The sequence below is a fragment of the Acipenser ruthenus genome, chromosome 13 (assembly GCF_902713425.1).
Source record: "Acipenser ruthenus chromosome 13, fAciRut3.2 maternal haplotype, whole genome shotgun sequence".
Classification (NCBI taxonomy): Eukaryota; Metazoa; Chordata; class Actinopteri; order Acipenseriformes; family Acipenseridae; genus Acipenser; species Acipenser ruthenus.
In genome coordinates, this window is record NC_081201.1 from 10,453,238 (window position 1) to 10,474,153 (window position 20,916).

At 40.9% G+C, this 20,916-nt stretch overlaps 1 protein-coding gene across 4 annotated transcripts in view; it reads right to left on the reverse strand.

Moving 5' to 3' along the window:
* Positions 1-20,916, reverse strand: part of LOC117418293 (rab11 family-interacting protein 3-like) — a 47,181-nt gene that overhangs the window by 16,890 nt on the left and 9,375 nt on the right. For 3 of the 4 annotated variants that reach the window (XM_034031192.3, XM_034031194.3, XM_059035651.1), the window contains 3 exons: positions 10,483-10,576; positions 9,120-9,211; positions 1,832-2,004 (listed from right to left, as the gene is read on the reverse strand). In XM_034031192.3, the coding sequence (XP_033887083.2) occupies positions 1,832-2,004; positions 9,120-9,211; positions 10,483-10,576 (359 nt within the window). The remainder of the gene's footprint in view (positions 1-1,831; positions 2,005-9,119; positions 9,212-10,482; positions 10,577-20,916) is intronic. The other variant, XM_034031193.3, reaches the window with a different exon arrangement.

Here is a 20,916-nt window from a genome sequence, read left to right on the forward strand (position 1 = left end):
CCATGCCTGCTTTTGAATGAACCTGTGGCTTGAGGAAAGCCATTCTCTACCCCTTAAATATTTAGCTCCCTCTTCTGTACTTGTTTCTGCATTGCTTAACTACTGCAGGAGATTCCTAATGGGGCTGATTCTGTAAGAATGCCTGGTTCAAGACAACGAGGACAAATGTTTGGTTATTATCATAACCCTGGTTCCCTGAAATAGAAAATGTAACCATTACCATAAGGCTATTCACCTCTAAAGACCCACAAACCTGAATAAGATATATCAAAGCTGCTCGCAGAGCCTGCGAGTCATGGCCCACCCCCAAGGGCACAAAGGCACTGCACTCACAGATCTCAGCGTTATTATTCCTTCAAGCCTGCTGCAATCATGGATGCAGCAACCATGAAGGTTAATGGTTATATTTCTATTCAGGGAACCAGGGTTATGATAATAACCTAATGTTCCCTATCAAGTACGAAATGCAACCATTAAACTAATGGGTGAGTGTACCAAAGCTGTCACAAGGGCAACATTGCAGAACGACTGGAATGCTACAAGGCTAAAGTCGAGAGACTGCCTTGTGCGTTACCCTGCGGAACCCCAGTAACAAGTAGCTAGGGTGAAAAAATTGAGGGAGAAACTCGCCTCTATGTCTGCGTTGTAAGAGTCGACTGAGAAGCCACTCTTTACACTAGTTCCAAAAACAGGGTTTTGACGATACACGACATTAAGTCGTCTGTAGAACGAAGTAAAGGTATGGGGTGTAGCCCACACCGCTGCACTGCAAATGTCCTTGAGGTCAACCCGGGCATACAGCAGAGTTCTGCATTTAAAAAAACTATAACATTTAAGTTTTATAATAGTTCAGAAGTACAATTTTAATTCTTTGAATATGCCGTGTGTAGGGTGTCACATTGCGACAAATCATTTTGCACCGTTTGAGCAACCAAACTGAATGAGATGACATCTCTTTACAGCAAGTGACCCTACACACGATGTATTGACTACTAGTAAAAAAATACATTAAAAACGTTGTATATGTCATGAACTAATTCACTTTCTTTATGAAAATGAAATTTGAAATAATAAAAAAATTAAAACATTTTAAAAATCAACAAAACATGGGTTCATAACCTTAATTTGTTGAAAAGAGGCACTAGACCATTAAGGGGGAGGGGAAATGGAGAAATTTCCAAACTGGAAAGTGCAAAGTAGACATTTCCTTTGTCGCAAGGTTTCTCTTCTGTAGGAAACACTACCAGAGATCACACAATACAAGAAATCCCACATGAAGCGCATTCACTGCATACGAATACAAAAGAGAGACAGGCAGCTTCCTCCATCAATCATTCGTGGGGAAAATAAGTTACAACCTTAGTTTCTTACTCCAAGTATGTCTGTGACACAGTGTTGGACCCCTCAGTGCAGTGCAGTGTTGTTTTACAGTAAAACCAGTGTTGTTTTACAGTAAAACGTCCAAACAGCCTGTTTTCCTGTGTGCTGTTCTGCAGTGTTGTCGTAGACAATGTGCTATTCAGCCCCCAGTCTCTAGTATTTACAGAACAGTGCAGTGCAATGTTATGTATTTACAGGTACATGGGTTGAGTTATCTGTATATCTTTATGGGATTTCTTCATCAGGAAAGTCAAAACAATTTCATCGTTTTAATTTGATTATCCGAACACTCCCTTGGATAATAGAGGTTTTACTGTAGTGAAGGAGAGTGCTGGACTCTTCCCTCCGTGTTATAATGAAGGAGAGTGCTGGACTCTTCCCTCCAGTATTATAATGAAGGAGAGTGCTGGACTCTTCCCTACAGTATTATAATGGAGAGTGCTGGACTCACCCGTTGGCCCCCTCCTCAGTGTAGGACAGCGCTGCGTCGATAGCGCTGTCCGTCTCCACCTCCTCGTGCATCTCCTGGTGCACCAGCGTGCTGGTGTCCTCGTCCGTGAAAGTCTCACACTCGCTGTAGTTGCTCTCTGAGCCCAGGTACGCGCTGTCCGTCACCTCGTTCTGCTGTGGGGAGAGGCAGGGAAGCCAGGAATGAGTAAGATTTAATGAAAACTTCAAATTACAGGTTGAGGCATTTGGCTTAATTGTGAAGGTTGTTTGTTTGAAGTTCAAAAGAGCCGATGCTAAAACACACTGTTACTTAGGTGCAGTCAAACATTTTCACAAATATAAATCATACATACATATATTAGTGTGCACATGTATTAGAACACCCCATGGCTTCTGTAGTTTTGATTTGTTACACACTTGGAAAATACACAGGAAGCTAGAGAGGCCGAATGGCAGGATACAGAGCTTGTATACTATTCCCTGGAAGGCGAACCTCAGGTACTTCCTGTGGGCTGGTTTTATAGGGAAATGGAAATAGGCATCTTTGAGGTCCTCCGTGGTGAACCAGTCACCTGGCCTGATTGACTGCAACAGCTGTTACATCGTCAACATTTTTCAACCTCCTTCGACTCGGATACAGGTTGACCTGTCTGAAGGTCGAGGATTGGTCTGAGGCCACCATCCCGCTTGGGCACCAGGAAGTACCTGGAGTAGAACCCTTCCACCCAGCAGAGGGTCAATCATGCGAATAGCCCCATTTTGCAGCAGAGCTGCTACCTCCCGAGACAGCATTGCGGCATCCCGCAAGTCCATGACTAATGTTGGAGTCACACCACGAAAGGGAGAGGGGGACCATGCTTGAACTGCACAGGAGTAGCTAGTCTGAATGGTAGTGAGCACCCAGAATGGGGATATTGGTGTCAGTGCACCATGGACAGATTGCTCCCTAAAAAAGGAGCCCTGGGCTTGTGGAAGCAAGCTCCTAGGGCTGCTGCTTGGCCCGAGTATTTTGCTTCTGCGCCTGGCAGCAAAACCTGTTAAAGCCTCCGTGAGCCAGTTATGAAAACCACCTCTGGCAACAGGTGCAGCTGGCTGTGCCAGTCTTTGAGGCTGCTGGGGCCTTGTGCTTCACTAACCTCCATTCTCAGCTCTCCAGAGTTATTACCTGCACCATTCATTTTCCTATTAGCTTTGTTACATAATTACTAGTTCTTAGCTTGTTTTTTGTTTGTTAATTCAGAATATGCTAATATTTTAAATACAACGCAATAGTTAAAACAGCAGCTTCCTGGCACACTTTCTGTAGGTCACATGGTCTAATTGCAACTAGCCATTGGACAGAGTTTGAAAACACAGCACATGCATCTGTAATGCATAATCAAAATACAAAACAAACCAGCAACTGAATTAAACTGGGTTCCAGTGATATTGCGAGAGCTAAAGAGTTTTCAAACTTTGGTAAGCACATTTAATAATGAGCTCTACTTAAACAAGTCTCTCTGCTCTTTGAAGTGAGAACAAGGAATCTTTATATAGGGAGCAACCAACCAGCTTTCTGACAGACTTTCCACAGCAAAAAGGTAGGCAGGGTTGAATACAAGTTTAAAAGACACCCTACACATGCACAAAAACAGGCTGACATTCACATCAAAATACAATGCAGGTACCTTACAGAAACAGGCGTAGTGTTACAAACAAACCTTGGTGTCCCAAACTGTCTAGAATCCTACCAGCCTCACAGAAAACGCTGACTCAGGGACTGGCAATCCAAGCAGAAGAGACACAGTGTCCCTAACAACATCCCGCTTGTGTTCACAAGGAGTCGTCGAGGAAGGAAGTGTAGTCATGGGATCCCTGATACAGGGGGTTCAGGGTTTAGGGTTAGAGTTCTGTCCACATTACGCAGGTTGTGCTGCTGAAGGAGTCATGGAGAGGCAGTGCAGTCATATCCAGGGGGCCATGAACCCAGTGCCTTTCAGCTGGAGTCTCTTCAGCTTGTAGTCTTAAACTAGACAAGTACTGTCCGGCAGCTTTGCTGCATACTCAGTGTGCAGCTATGCCACTCAATTACCACAGTCCTGCAAATAGGCTGCAATATGGCATTTTATCAATGTTATTGTCACAACTAACCATGCAAGTGTATAGCAATGCAGACATAAATCCTCCAAGCCCTGAATGAGTCATCTTCAGCTGTAGGGTGCTTGTACACAGACAGGTGCATGGACTTATATACAAATGAAACCAAAAGAGCAGAAAACATTGCATACCGAAGTACAAATCCATGCATCTAGTTGCATGACTATATGTTAAGACATATAGAAAACCTGGAAGAACTCAATATGCTAAGCACTGAAATTCTTCAGTAATCTGTATCTGCTTTGTCAAAATGTACAGCCTTCAGGATCACGATAAAGATCACCCTGACCTACCTCATCCCGTTACATATCGATGGACAGGTGGGCCTTTTTGATTCTACCTCCACATTCTGACACAAACTTGTACAAACAGCCATTGCCCTGCAGTCTTCAAATATCCCTGCCCTGCCACAGTCTGGTATCCGCATTCCACCTCTCATGGAAGTGGGAGTATTGTTAAAGCCATCCTAGGGAACTGAAGAAAAACTAACATTTTTGTCTTATCAGTTCTACCCACATCACTACCTCTTACACTGCATTTATGAACCTGGCAGCTGGTTTCGTTTGCTTCCGGTAAATGATTTACAGTTTAGCATTTACTCATTTTCAGGTAAGCATTTAAATATTTAGGAGCATTTGTTGCATAATCCCTTTCGATAATTATACATTTTGAATGCGACACATGGCAAATGACATTTAATAGAGAAAAGTGTAAAGTATTGCATGCACGCAATAAAAATGTGCATTATAAATATCATATGGGAGATACTAAAATTGAAGAAGGGAACTATTATATGTAAACTTATGGCCTTTTTTATAGCTTCCCCACATTGTCTAGATGAAGACATTTCTGAGTCAACAAACTCCTAGGCCTTTTTCATAGTTCCCTTCTTCAATTTCAGTTTTATGCGGGACTTTGTCAAAAGCTTTCTGGAAATCTAAATAAACCATGTCGTATGCTTTGCAATTATCCATTGTCAATGTTGCATCCTCAAAAAAGTCAAGCAGGTTAGTTAGACACGATCTCCCTTTCGTAAAACCATGCTGACTGTCTCCCAGGATATTGTTACCATATAGGTAATTTTCCATTTTAGATCTTATAGTTTCCATAAGTTTACATATAATAGAAGACAGGCTTATTGGTCTGTAGTTAACTGATTCGGTTTTGTATCCCTTTTTGTGGATCGGTATTACATTAGCAATTTTCCAGTCTGTCGGTACAACCCCTGTGTCGAGACTGTTGCATGATCTTGGTTAGCGGTTTGTAAATAACTTCTTTCCTTTCTTTGAGTACTATTGGGAGGATCTCATCCGGCCCAGGGGATTTGTTTATTTTAAAAGCTTCTAGTCCTTTAACACTTCTGCCTCTGTTATCGTAAAGTTATTTAAAACTGGATAGGAACAGGTCGACATGTGGGGCATGTTGTCCGTATCCTCCTTTGTAAAAACCTGTGAAAAGTAATCATTTAATATATTTGCTACTTTTTTTCTTCGTCTATGATTTGGCCATTTGTGTCTCTTAGACATTTAACCTCCTCTTTGAATGTTCTCTTGCTGTTAATATTGGAAAAACATTTTGGAATTGGTTTTAGCTCCCTTAGCAATATTGATTTCTATCTCTCTCTTGGCCTTTCTAACTTCCTTTTTGACTTGTGTTTGCAGTTCCAAGTACTCTTTCTGTGTACTCTTCAAGAAGCTGCTTGATGAGATTCTGGGATCAATAAGCCGAATGGCCTCCTCTCGTTTGTAAACGTTATGTTCTTATGTTCTTATTTTTTCTGTTTATTACATGTTCAATTGTGAAATGGTTTACAATTTTTAGACCATGAAATAAGACATTTACCATGAAGAAAACAGTCCTATCTATTATTATTTATGGAGTGGTGTATTGGTGAATGCAATATTGCCCATATTCCAAACTGAATAGGAATGTTCATTTCAGGAACGTGGCGACAGGCTTGGTTACTTGGAGAAGCAGCTGAGCTGGTTCATGCTTGGAGTTCAGTTCGAAGCGACAGACAAGCAAACCAAGTGCGAGAAGGAGAGCGGGTTGGGAAGAGGGAATGGGCTCGCCCCAGGTTCGGCCACCGGTATGGAGGTAGTTTTTTTTGGCCATTGCCTGCTTGTGACAGTGTGGATCACCTGCAGTGACTGTGGGACTTTTTTGTTAATTTCATTTCTTATTTTTTCTGATATTTGTTTCATTTTTTCTCGATGAAACCACTGCTCTGTTTTTTTGGTATAACCCGATTGACCTATTCCTAGTTGACATTTATTTTTTACTTTCTTGCATATCGACTTCTGATCTCTGAATTTGTTTTTGATACTCATGACTAATATAAAAGGTGTTGTCGTGGAATGTGCGGGGGTTTAACTCTCCCAACAAATGGGTTTGCTGTCTTGATCTCTTGCACAAGGGAAAATAAATATATATGTTTACATATATATATATTATATACACACACACACACACACACACACACACATACTGTATATAAATATAAATTGATGTTGCCATGGTGCAGGAGTCTCACCTCTAAACAAGACATTCCTAGATTTGCTAACAGATACTTTTACGTGGCCGCTTCCTCTTCTGCAGATAATAAAACAAAGGGATCGCTGATTTTACTGCGCTGTAGTTTTCAGATCTCTATCATGGGTACAGGGAGAGACGGGGAGGGATGAATAACTTATTTAAAAACCTGCATTTTGGGTAAAATGCTTTTTTTCAGTTTACGCCCCAGCGACATTTGATCCAGACTGAATTACTATTAGAGCTGTCTGACTTCAGTTTAATTATTGGTGTTTATATGAATGCTGTGATGAACTTGGCTCTTGATAAACTGAGTATGCTGTGGGAAGTACTCAGACTTTGGCATCCTCCACACTGCAGAGTTTTACATATAAATTTCAGTCTAGTTGATGCTTGGCGGGTTTTCAGTCCATCAGTTAAGGAATTCACTTTTCTTTCGGCAAGAATAACGTTGATATTCTACCGATCACAGCGCTATGTACTGAAGGCTAGTACTGGATGACATTCCGAATCGAGCCACACGATGGCGCTTCAATACTACTTTATTACAGAACTAATCATTTTGTATTTCATTCCAATCTAAATTGGATGAGTGTATTTTAATCGTGATTCAGTGGATGATCCTCGTATCTTATGGGACGCAATAAAGGCCTTTATTAGAGACTCTGCTTCATTGTTTGCCTGTAATCTCAATAAATACTTTTTGAGCAAAATTAAAGAGCTGGAAGCTAAATGAGCTCTTTTAGGACATACTCTACAGAGCTCTTATTCTGAAAGCATTGCACTCGAATTGGATGTTACTAGGAAAGATCTCAATCTGTTACGCAGACAGCATGCCGAGTTTCTCATTCATAGCTAGTCACTTCCTAGCTTCAAGGCTTCGTAATAAAGAACGTTTGATCCACTCTTGATAACTACCGAGTGCTGCTCCTTTTATTCTAAATTATATAGTTATGATATTCAATATGATAGTGACAAATGTGATCAGTTTCTTCAGAGCCTTCAATTGCCACGCCTCACGGATGACAAATCAGCTGCATTGGGAGCTCCAGTCTCTCTGGAGGAGATAGAGGCGGTGCAGGATATGAAAAAGGGCAAAACCTCCTGGATTTGATGGCATACCCTGAGTTTTTTCTTACTTTCTGGAACCAAATTGGGACCCTTGCTGCTGCAGATGGTGCACGCGGCTATAGAAAGGGGTTCTTTTTGCAGAGATGCTATTATATCTGTATTGCTGAAGAAAGAGAAGGACCCCTCTCTCTGTGCTACCTCTATCATTGATAAACATGGACGTTAAATTATACGCCAAGGTGCTCTCTCGTAGACTTGAAAATTAATCCATCATGATCAAACAGGACTTAAGACTCGATTTACGACAGATAACGTTCGCCACCTCCTTCATGTTATACATACGGCTATGGACATCGAAGACCCGTGTGCAGTCCTTTCAGTAGACGCTGAAAAAGCTTTTGACTCTCTGGAATGGAACGATCTCTGGTCTGTCCTAGAATACTTGGGATTGTGAATCCCTCGGCGATGGCGCTCACAGGTACCAAATGCTCTCCACAGTTTGCCATTTCCAGCGGCACTCGTCAGGGCTGCCCTCTCTCCCCATTGTTCTCTCTTTCAATTGAGACGCTCGCAATCTACTGCCTTCCAAATCACTCCCTCACGTACTTGCTCTATTTAATGATTCCAGTGCTCTCTAGGGATATAAAATCAATTGATCCAAGTCTGCCCTGTTGCCGCTGCAATGACTGATCTAGTTTTGCTGCATACATACAAGTGGTTAAGCATTTTAAATATCTTGGTGTGGAAATTCGCCCATCTTTACACTCGCTAACTTTAGTACGATTTTCAGACAGGTCTTAAATTGATGCAGCTGCCTAACTCGATCCAAGCCCGTACATCCATAATAAAAATGAATGTACTCTCCCACATCAATTTTGTCCGTTTGATGCAATTTTGTCAGTTTTGTTTTCCCTCAGTGGAGTGATAGGAGGTGTTCAGACTTTGGTGGAGGTTACTAAAAACAATGACCTTCACACATTCCAAGACCTGCAACTGCAATATAATTTACCAGGTACTGACTTTTTTTTATTTTCACTCTGCAATGCGTGCCTACAGTGATATGCTGAACACGGGGGTAAAACAAAGGGGTTGGTCTCCACACTTTATACTATTACGAGCCTCTTATAAACCATTCGCGATTGATGCTATTTGGAATAGGGACAGAACTTCTGCAAATGTAGACATTTGCTGGGGTATTGTTTGGGATAATCTTCCAAAAACCCTAACCACCAGCTGATCCATTTCAATTTTGTTCACAGAATATATCTAACCCCTCGGAGACGATGCCAAATGAAACTCGCCGATACCCCGTTGTGTGTGCTTTGTCCTCAACGTGCCATGGGCACTTTTCCATATGATTTGGGAATGTCCGGATGTGGCTGTATTCTGGGATAAAAGTTTGTTCAACTTTATCCACTACACTCGGGAAATCTCATCCTTGGACTACTGCTCCAACCCTAGTGCCAAACAGCTAACCCACAATGTGTGAATGCCACCTAGCTGTGGAACTGGCACCCATCCCTATAAAATCAATCTCCTTGCTCACTCACCTCATAGGCAGCATAATCATCGTACTCCTCAGGGCAGCCGACTGCCTCTGCCCCAGGACTGAACCCCATTTCATACAGCTGACTGTCTGAGCCTAGGCAGGGGCAGGAGGGGGAGAGAAAACAAGCATGTCAGTAAAGCAGTACCACACCAACTCCTATGAAAGTACTGTAAATATAAAAGTACATTAGTAACATACACCCCCCTCCACATCTGCAAATACAAAAGAGAGAGAGAGAAGGAAAAAGCAGATCCCCATGACCTACATCCAACCCAATGGCGTGTTGCATACTGCAAGTGTACCAAGAGTGCTCCGAGAGGTTGGTAAGAAAATTTTATAGGTGTTCCTAGGTACGGAATTGAAGCCCTGCTACGTTAATACAGGTTTTCAAAAGCTACATTGATTTGACAAACGCATTTACAGTGATGACATAGTGGATAGTGTGCTATTGATAGAGACAAGTGCATGTCTTGAAGAGGGGTGCACATTACAAAGCAACTTCAGTCAGGGCACATTTTCTGCTGGTGCAGACCACTGTATTTGATGGTGTACTCAGGTTCACAGGTCCATGCTAGTGCAGTATGGTCTCTGAATTATTCAGGAAAATCGGAGCTGAAGCTCTTTGAAACGTATACAAGGTCCTTGTGTTTTCATGACTCAAAACGCATTACTAATTGAAGGACTGAGAAACGAAAGCTACTCAAGCCAGAAACAGATGGGCACGTCACTGTGTTGCTCTATCGTGGGCCTGCCTTTTTTTTCTTTATTTAATTTCTACATTTTTTAAAAAATGTATTAAAACATTTCTGCACATCTAATATAATGTTAGTCAGGTAGCTTTGCAGACCTCTGCTTTTAAAAAAAATTAGCAAACCATCCGATTAATTTATTTACATTTCAAAAGTACAAAAAAGTGGTTCTTCTTCAGATCGGATTTGGGTAAAGTGAATTTGCTACATCACGATGGGAGTCATTCGCAACACAACCCCACCCTGAACTCGAAAATTTTAGGTATCTAAACATGCAAATGAACCCCAAGCCAATGGGGTCGACCCGATCCAGATGGGGTCGTATTTTAGCTTGGGGGCCTAACATCTCTATTACAATAGGCTTAATTTAGTTCAATCCAGGATGGTCAAATAAATATATACCTTGTAGTTTAAAAGAAGTTTTCCGAAAAAAAATATTTTTTGAATTCCTTCAGAACTTGGAATTACCCGATCGGGTACCTAGATATTTCTTTGTAATAATTGGGGCTGGGTTTCATATTATGCACCCTTGTCTGAAGCACCAGTTTAATCCATAGAGGAGACGGGTGCCCCTGGCATGTGAACTCCGGAGGGGGTAACAGTGAGCACACTGACCTTCATTGCTGATCGCTGTGATCCCACGGTAGAAATCTTCAAAGCTGATCACTCCCAGGCCACCAGGGTCCAGGAAACGGGTTAAATCTTTCACCTGCAGGAACCCGAGAGAAACAAGCGAGTCAGCAAGCAGGCTGGTATTTTGAAAACTCTGGGGATCAAGACTATTTAGAAGCAAGGGAACATGTTTGATGCCATGCTGTTTGTTAAACCCTCTGGCACACTTAAAGAATGTCCAGCACAGAAGTTAGGCATGCGCTCCTCAATCCTGAGCTGAACGCCCTCTGCCTGCCCTTCAGTCCCAGGCCTCTCCCACAGACAATGCCAGCTGTGCAGCACTGTGGGCTGGATTACTCTACTGTTCACTGTATGGGTATCTTCAAAAGCGGGGAATAAACCCAGGCATTCAAAGGCAATGATTGGCTAATGAATTAAACTGTTGCTACCTTTGCTTTCTAATGATACAGGGGATTTCTTGAAAGCCAGACACGCATTAACGATGAACTCATTACTGCCCTCACCAAGCGCCCTGGCCCTGGGAGAATTTTTTTTTCTCAGGTTCCTCTTAAATACCAAATACAGTATCATATGTTCAGCACATATTCTAGGCACAAGCTCAAATAGGCAGATTCTGTTTCTTTCCCATCGTACTGTACAGTACCAATCCTTGCATTATTAACGCAGTATTTAAAACTCATCAACCCAGAACTAAATGTCAAGGTGGTGTGCCGTCAGAGACGCCTGGTCTTGTCAGGCATCTGACCAGCAGGGGTCGCTGAACCACACTGGCAGGACTCCCACTGCGCACCGTACAGCAGTGCCACCACGGACCTACTATTAAACCGTGGCTTATTGGTGCATTAAGTGGCCATGCTCAGAAACACTTGTTTCTGAATGTGCATTAAAATCATATCCGGCTGTATTTCGGTTCTTTACCTGATCATAACAGCAGCACCCAAACTGGTTCCGTATTACACAATATTGACCGACTTGCCACATTACAAACCTGAGCAAGAAAACAAAGCACACCTTTTTTCTGCAGATACTGTATATAGCACAGAACTCCTGTGGCTCAAACACATGCATAGAACTTAGATGTTCAGCTACTGAAAGTAATGTTAGGAAGGAACAGATTTACATTAAGCTTTTAAAGGGAAGCACTGTAAAGGGATAAGGATGTGTTTCACAAATGTAAAATATCTAAGTGCCCTTGTTCTGAGGTATGCACATTTTTTTCTCTCTGGTACTGCATCACATTTCTGTAACAAAGAACTAAATTGCAGTCCCACCAGCCTGAAATGTAAAGCATAAACCCCACAAAGAAATTCCTCAGCATGATTTTCTTTTTCAAAAAATATTTCAACACAAGGTACATTTCACCCAATTGCAGCCGCAGCACAATTCCCTTTGGCTTAGAGTGAATGCAGCGGGTTGCTTTTGTGGGTATCCTAGGAGAGAGTTTCAAACCATTATACTCTTGATATTACAATAGGAAAACAAAATGTGTACTCTGCACAGCGTGAGACAGCCGGACAGGATCAGAACATGAAGACCCTAGACAAAGGTGGGTCCAATCAGTCCTGGAGGGCCATTCCACTCCAGGAATAACAGGTTAAATAAGACAATTAACTACTTCAGTCTGGATGGAGGTTTAATTGGTTCAATTAAACAATTTCGAACAGTGTTGGAACAAAGACCAGGAGTGGAAGCCAACTTTGGCCATCCCTGCCCTAGACCATTATCACAGATAACTGGCTCAGGAGTTGACCGTTTTTGTGGGGGCCAAACTAGTGTTGAAATGTAGTTTTATTTATGAAATATGTGCTCTAGTGTCTGTAGTGCATTGAGGTACAGTACCTGCTCTCACTAACGAAAGACAAAGACTGAGTCAAGAAGTCAGTAACAAAAATTAGGGGCTTACTTAGGTGCTGCACTAGGATTGAAAATCGCAGCAGTTCACTCGGGAAAGAAGGCTCTTTTCCAGGGAGAACCTCAATATTCCACCGGTTCACAATTCTGACTGTTCATAAAAGATTTTGATATTAGCATTTTTAAAACTTTATTACATGAGCCTTTTCTGTGTAATAAAGTGATTACTGAAAAAAAGAACAAATGGATGGGTCTCCAGAAGGTACTGTAAATGCCTTGTACTGTGAATCCAGGGTCTAATTGACAGATGTGGATAAAATAAATTCTGCGGTTTCAGTTACAAATCCCAAAGGTTCCATTTCATCCCAGTTTAGAATCTCTGCCAGCGAGAGATTATCTCCTACATTGTTCTTGTTCTGTAACAGCCATGACTGCATGCCAAAAATAAGCAAATCCCATCAGCCCAACCAGACAAGCAACTTCAAAAGAGCCTTTACTGACAATTACAAACAAACAAGGTTGAAAAAAAGTAATTAGGATGTGGGTAAAACCAGCAGATCACAGTTTAAATATGCAGTCAAGTCAAAAGCAGCAGATGCATGTGACCCTTTCAGAAGTCCATTGCCTCAATGAGAAGAGACTCTTTTTGTAGCTTTGCACTCAGCCAAAAGGTGCCTGCATATCCAACGATCAAGATAACAAACTGGTTCTTTCATAATTCAAAAGAACAACTGTGATCTCAGGTGGATGACCGTTGATTATGACTGATTTTAATCACGGGTGTGAACCACAAATCAACCCAACTGAAACTGGTTGTAAAACTACAGAACTAGAGGATTGCCACTACCTGGGGGGTGAAACCTGCCTTGTATATTAATGTCTGTAACCTGTATTTCATTGCTGGGAGTTGCTTGGAATCCCACTATATTCCCAAGACCTGTGGGCTGACCTGCAGTATTTGTTTCAAGATTTTACACACAGCTTCTGCATGTGATTGCATGCTGTACTGTCTTTGGATTTGATTTGTTCCTGAATTAAACTCCTTTCATTGAAGATTACCTAAAGTGGGTCTTATTTGTAAGAAAACAAACCTTAGTCATATTTAACAAGCATCTAAAGCTAAAACAGATCAAACCCACTGCTACCAAGATGTTTCCTTCTTCAGCAGATAAGTGGTATGGGCTTTATTTTAAAAGGCTAACCGGCAAAAAGTAGACAGAAAAAGTGTGCGAGAACCAAACTAATGAAAGTGGATAAAGTCACAAAAAGGAGGGGTTAAAACATGATCATTATGATAAATGTGGTGGATAATCAATATTTGGAATAGACATTATCATCTATCCTCAAGGAGATGCAACATCTTTTACATGGTATTTCTAAAGTGGCACTTTAGGAATCACCCTTCTTCCTGGTGCCTGATCCATTCTTGGGGTCCTTCCCCTTGGCCTGGCCTGTTACTCCAACAAAATACATGCTGCACTATAGTCAAGCATGTCCTAAACAAACAATGTTTGTCACCCCTGAAGCAGACCTGGATGACTGGTATGTTTGGGAAGCAGGTTAGTGTTTAAGCCTGTAATTACTGTACACACAGCACTGGGAGAAGTGCAACACAAACACACTCTTCTCTGCACTAGAAACAAAATGCTATCCCCCACTCTATCAGCCGGCAGTCACACGACACCTACCGAGATAATCAGCCACCAAGTATCATAGCAACAAGCCCTCGAGAAACCTAGCAATAGGTATCCAGGGGCGACTGCCAAGTCTTGAGTGCAAAACAACTGTCCTTGCCTTGTGTTAAGTGTTGTGGGGGAGATAGCCAAGTAATCAACTGCAAGTCAAAAGCACAAGATCCACTAAACTAAAAATGCTTTTTGGGGTTTTGTACAAAGACACAGTAAATAATTGCAAACCATATCTGCAAGTGTAACAGGACAGAGGCTTGGCATGAACCGCAAGCGAGCTTCTTAACCACAATGCAAAAAAAAAAAAAAAAAAAAAAGACAGATTGTCTATCTGGAGGCGGAACGCAAAGCACGTGCTCTGGCAATAGATCAGTTAAGGTCATGCGACTGCTCTGCTGGGAGATGTTGAAGGAATCATTTCGTGAGCCCGAACAGAAGTGGACAGCCTGATTTGGTGAAACCGTTCCACCTTTCTGCCTGGAGCGTGTTCTCTTGTTCAGTGGAACAGCTCGGTCGGCTCGAGGAGCAGTTCCACACAGTGAAACATGGAGAAGCCCCGAAGGCACAGCTATGGACAAACGTTTTGCATCACCTACATTTTTTGGGGGTGGTGAGACAAAGAAAAAGGATTAACATTTTATTTGACATAATGTAACTACATAAAGAAACTACAGAAATACCTGCTGCTTCGAACTTTGGCAAAAAAAAAATAAAAATGTACACAGTAGCAACATGCACAGGCTTACAAAAAAAATAAAAAAAATAAATAATAATAATAATAAATAATAATATTCAATTGCAAGCTCAACTTGCTTTCCTGTATCTGGACTGGGTGCTTACGCTTCAACCTGGGTAGTTTCGAATTTTTCTTATTCTTACTGTGATTGGCTGTAAAGACAACAGGGCTAGCCAGAGATTGGATCAGGTTTGTTGGGTTGTTTTTTCTTGTGTACAGTTTCCTTGTAAGTGATGACATTTTGTTCTGGGAGATGTAGTTGTTAGGGAAGTTTTAGGGGAGGCAGACAAGCTGTGCAGCAAATTTGGTATGCATATTTTTACGCGTTAAATTTAAATTGTTTATATTCCGGATTTTATAATGTGTAAAAAACGTCAGGTACGCAGCTTATCTGGACCGTTGTGTGTGTGTGTGTGTGTGTATTTATATATTTACAAACTCCCTCAAATTAAGTCATCACGCTGAGCATCCTTCCTCTCTTTACACAACAAAGCAAAACAAACCCACACCTGGACAGAGATATTTTGACATTACAGAAGATGAGTTACCAAATATACGAACATTAAAATCGGCATATATTCGCTTTGTGTTTTCTGACTTCCTAAAATTCAAACAAATCCAACTCTATGTAAAGAACGACGACGTTTACAAACACAACAGACTCCTTCGAGAATTCCATGCCGCAGTTTTTGCTCAAATTATATATATATATATATATATATATATATAGACACACACACACACACACACACATATAATATACATTATATATATATATATATATAATTAACTGGTTTGTTCATAAACATGTATGTTCGCACCCTGCCTTTTCAAAAGCTGTACAATTTTGAAGAAATTAACTAAATAACAGAATAAGGGATATCAACCAAGGTTTAAAAAAAAATACTATGCTGGGTTTGTTTTATTAAACAGTGACATTAGCCATGTGTGTATATAACATTGTGTTAAAGCGTTTCACTAGTTAAACAGGAGAAGTACGCAAGGTAGTGATAAAAAGAGATAAATGAATGCACCTCAAGATTGTAATTTATTAGTCGTACTGATAAAACAAGGAAGACTTGGATCATGGCAACATTATAGCTAGCTATTCGCTCATGGGTTTTTTTCATGGTCAGAATTGATAAAAGTAATAATTATCTATCCATTATGTGTTAATTTTTAGCATGGATGTAACCAGATCTAACATTCTAACAAAATAATCTCCATGACAGATTAAATTAGCATTTTATTGACACTGAATAAATTCTTAATATCCTGTTCGGTCATTGCCTATTATCTTATAAAATCGTCATGTTTTTAACAGTTATTTAAATTTTATTTTTGGTCAGCAAAATAAACTCCATACTTTTAAATTGCATCCACTTTGTTCTGTACTGTAGGTATTTGTAATCCACTGTCCAATCTGATTTGTATTGTGAGCCTCTCGCGTATCTACATGGGGCGGTACAAACCTCAGTCATCTAATCAGGAAGCTCTATCTGCAAAGGTTTCCCGCTTTATGAAAGATACTAATAAATGTAGCCATTTAAAAAAAAAAGGCGGCAATCCTGTACTTGTTCTATCAGGGTCAGTCATATACTGCAGCTTAAGGTATCATAAAAATGCTACTGCATAAAAAAAACTAGTAGCAAATTAAGAGTTTTGGGTAGCAACATGCTATCAAACATACGTTAACCTCGAGCATTGATAACACTATGTAACACAATTTTTGTTCCTGGGTAGTAAGTGTTATTTCCTAATTGCTTATGCCTCAAAAGTATAGAAAATGGCTATTATTCCCCACAAACTTTGCTTTTGTGACCAGGACAGTAATATTTTGATATTTACCTATTTCCAATGAGAAAACGGGCGAATTTGTGTCTTTTCGTTCACATAGTCAGAAAAAAACAACATATGAATCCAAATTAACATGTATTTATACTAAAGTAATACAAAAATGACTACAAAAGATTTAGAAGCGAGTAGTTTTTCGAGATTTACGATTATACTGTAAATCACTTTCACGAATCAGCCCCCAAATGTAGTCTCCCATCATGTTCTCGTTATACTGTCCTTGGTAGCGGCATTCAAAGTCCAGTAAGACCTGGTGGAAGCGCTCGCCTTGCTCCTCCGAGTACGCTCCCATGTTCTCCTTGAATTTATCAAGATGAGCATCAAGGATATGGACTTTGAGGGACATCCTACAGCCCATTGTGCCGCAGTTCTTCACCAGTCTCAACCAGCTCCACATAGTTTTCGGCCTTGCGATTGCCCAGGAAGCCCCGAACCACTGCGACAAAGCTGTTCCAAGCCGCTTTCTCCTTACTAGTGAGCTTCTTGGGGAATTCATTGCACTCCAGGATCTTCTTTATCTGTGGTCCGACGAAGACACCGGCTTTGACCTTTGCCTCAGACAGCTTAGGGAAGAAGTCTAGAAGGTACTTATCTAGAGCTCTGACAAATTGTTTGATAAGGCACAATTTGATGTGTAGTGGTGGCATCAGCACCTTCCGGGGGTCCACCAGTGGCTGTCCCAAAGGCAAAGATAGCAGGGAAACTTGGTAAAACCACCTTGGAGACCCATCAGGAATGCCACCATTTTGAAGTCTCCTATGACCTCCCAGCCGTACTCATCATACTTCAAGGCGTCCAGCAAGGTCTTGATGCTGTTGTAATCCTCTTTGAGGTGCACCGAGTGAGCCAGGGGAAGAGACGGGTACTTGTTAGCATTATGGAGCAGCATGGCTTTGAGGCTCCTGGATGAGCTGTCAATGAAGAGGCACCACTCATTCTGGTTACAGGCGATTCCGATTGCCTCGAACAGACTGGTCACATTGTGGCAGAAGCACAGCCCATCTTGACGGGTGAAGAAGCTGGAAAAAGGTTGGTGACGCTTCCTCTGATCTGTGACTTGCACACTTTCATGCAACAAGTTCCACTGCTTGAGCCTAGACGTCAAAAGCTTGGCATTGGACTTGGTGAGACCAAGATCTCTAATCAAGTCGTTGAGGTCTTTTTGGTTGGGGTAGTATGGGTTTCTCTCCTCAGCTCCACCTCTGAAATTGTCATCTGGATCTACAACGTCTTCCTCGCTCTCTGACTTGCTGCTCTCTTCTAAAGATGGCTGCTCTCTCTCCGGAGGAGTGGGTACGGGGAGCTCATGGCAGTGTGGCACCGGGGCGATGGATGAAGGAAGGTCCGGATACGTGATAGCAGGTGCATTCTTGCCAGTCCGACGTTTGGAAGGGTCCACCATGCAGAAGTAGCAGTTGCTTGAGTGGTCAGTGGGTTCCCGCCAAATTCTTGGGATAGCGAACTTCATGGCTCTCTTTTCCCCTCTGTACCATCCTACAAAAATACATTTATTTCACCCATGACTAATGTGTAAGAGATTCTCGCAACATTTTTCATACAGGATATATTTTTTCAATAACATTGAAAATTGTAAAACATTTTAAAATTAAAAACTTTTACAATTTTAAAAATTAACAAATTTTATAACCTAAAATTCCGAGCAACAATTGTCCATCTTACCTTCCAGAGTTTTTTTGCAGTGCTCGCAGGTGAAATGAGGTGCCCAGGGTTTGTCTTGATCCCCGACAGGCATGCCGAAATATGCCTTGTAGGCCTCACACATCTTAGCAGATGCTTCCACGGAGTACTTTTTCGCTCTTGTCTTGATAAATTGGCCACAGACATAGCAAAATGCGTCTGCCGGATGCTTGCAGCCTCTTGATGCCATCTCAGAAAAATGCAGATATGTATCCACTTAGGCAGCTGGAACTAAACTGAACTGGTGGGCTTAAGGCCCCTGTATTTATACTACTATTTATATTACTGGAAAGTTCTAGAAGTTACTCCAAGTTTACTCAGCACTGAATTTATCTGGAATGCTCTGGAAAATAGGTAAATTTCAAAATATCACTGTCCTGGTCACAAAAGCAAAGTTCGTGGGGAATAACAGCCATACTTTCTATACTTTTGAGGCATAAGCAATTAGGAAATAACACTTACTACCCAGGAACAAAAAAAAAAAAAAATTGTTACACGGTGTAATATATACAAGCTATATAAAAATCACTACACAACATTGACAGGAAGTTGGGTACTGTTTAAGCGAGGCATTTCAGAATGATGTGCTTGCCTTTCTGTACCATGAGATTCTGACTCGCTCTAAAGCAGCGCAACGCATTTTTGACCCAGATGGCTTTCCATAGACATCACTATGCATGCTCACGCATAATTTGGTTGGTTTACGTTTTGCTGTCTAAAACTTTTAAATAGAGACTCAAGAGCTGCTGTGCTGATTCTGTGTTTTTTTATTTGTATTATTATATATTAATCACACAGAGCTCTTTTTCACTTGCCATTTTTTTTCTTTAAACTGTCACACAAATTCTGGTGTGGCAGTAAATAAGTGCAAGATATTTTTGTCATTTCTACTGAATACGAACATCTGATTTTTGTATCCGAATGCATGTCAAAATTTGAATATTCATCCCAGCACAAATTTGTATTTTTATTTTATACAAGACAGAATGGGGGGTGGGAATGTAGTCCTTAGATTAAAAATAGGATACAGGACTACATCCCCCAAAATGCAGTGGATTGGAATTAGAGCAGGAATGAATTACACCTGCCTGTGATTAAGCAGGCAGGTATAAAACAAAGTTATACAGATTTACTTTAAGGTTGCAGGGACACAGGTCTAGCCATGGGCTTCACACAGGCCACTCACCAGAAGCAGGCAAACCCCTTGTATCTTGTTTTTGACCTGTTTTTATGCGTTTCAAGCGCACACATTCTCATTAGCTTTAATTATAGTTATTATCACATGTACACGGATGGGTGCATCTGCTCAAGATGCTGTTCTCCAGCTGCACTTAGCCAGCATCAAGAGTTTTAAGGATACTGGGAGACAAGAAAACGTAATTATAAAAAATAATTAACGAAGGGTGAAATGCAGCAAAAGGTCAGTCATTAATTTTTAAAAAATAAAGGTTACCACATCAACCTGAAAAGTTATCTTTGTAAACTCTAAACCGAAATCGTAGAGTGCCTAAATCAAGTTGAGGCAACACGAACAGATTTTTATCGTTTGCTGCATCTTCTTTACAGCCGCATCTAACCCAGATATATTCGGTTACACTGTTGACCTTCAGGAATCTGAGGATGATTTAATTGCTCAGCGACTTACCTAGTTACATGATAATATCTCTTGACATCAGAGACCGTAAATGAAGACGTTACCATAATGAAAAACAGTAAATGTAGTGTGGGTTTTGTACTAAAACAGGGTCAGCTGTTGCACAGAAAGTATTTCTCAAACTGGCCATTAAGAAAGGTGAAAGGAGGCACAGAAATACTTGGGACTGTAAAATTAGGAAGTGTACAGAGAATTAAATTAAAACGTACTGCAGCTTACTTGATTGCAGTAGAACCGCCATTCCCTAAACCTAGCTTTCAGATTGTGGTAATGAAAAAAGAATGGCTTAGAAATATCTAAAAACATATGATACTGTGTTTACCGTGGTGTACTTAATATCATCAATAACAGAAACAACTCACTGAAACTTTTTTTTTTTTTTTACTGAAACTATGAATGGTTACACGTACAGTAAAAAACATAAGAGGTGGCTGTGTTGCTTGCTCTCAGACCAGGACTTCACTTCAACACTAAGCATGTGAGCAGCCGCATGCTGTTTTGCATGTTACAACTGTACACAATTAGAGATGCCGTCACCAATTCCTTACACAATACTTGCAAAATATCTCAAATATAAAAATGCTGAGTTCACTGCAGTCATCAAATGCAACAGAATGAGGCAACAAACAAGCGAGTACTAGCACAAGTTACTGTTTCACTATCACTTAGTGTCTTAAGTTGTTGTATTTTAATACTAGAACGACAGCGTTTAAAAGCATACCTAGAACCACCATGACCAGTCAATATGACCGGCATATTAAAAACAACAATTCTAATGAAAGGACAAAATTGAATAAGTCGTTTTATTGAGGGGCGTCATATAAAGCATCTACACAATCAAATCATTGAATATGTGTGGGGGCCAAATCAGAAAGAAAATACATTTCCTTCTGCACCAAAATAGGCTACTGTGTAACAGAGATTTCTACTGTATT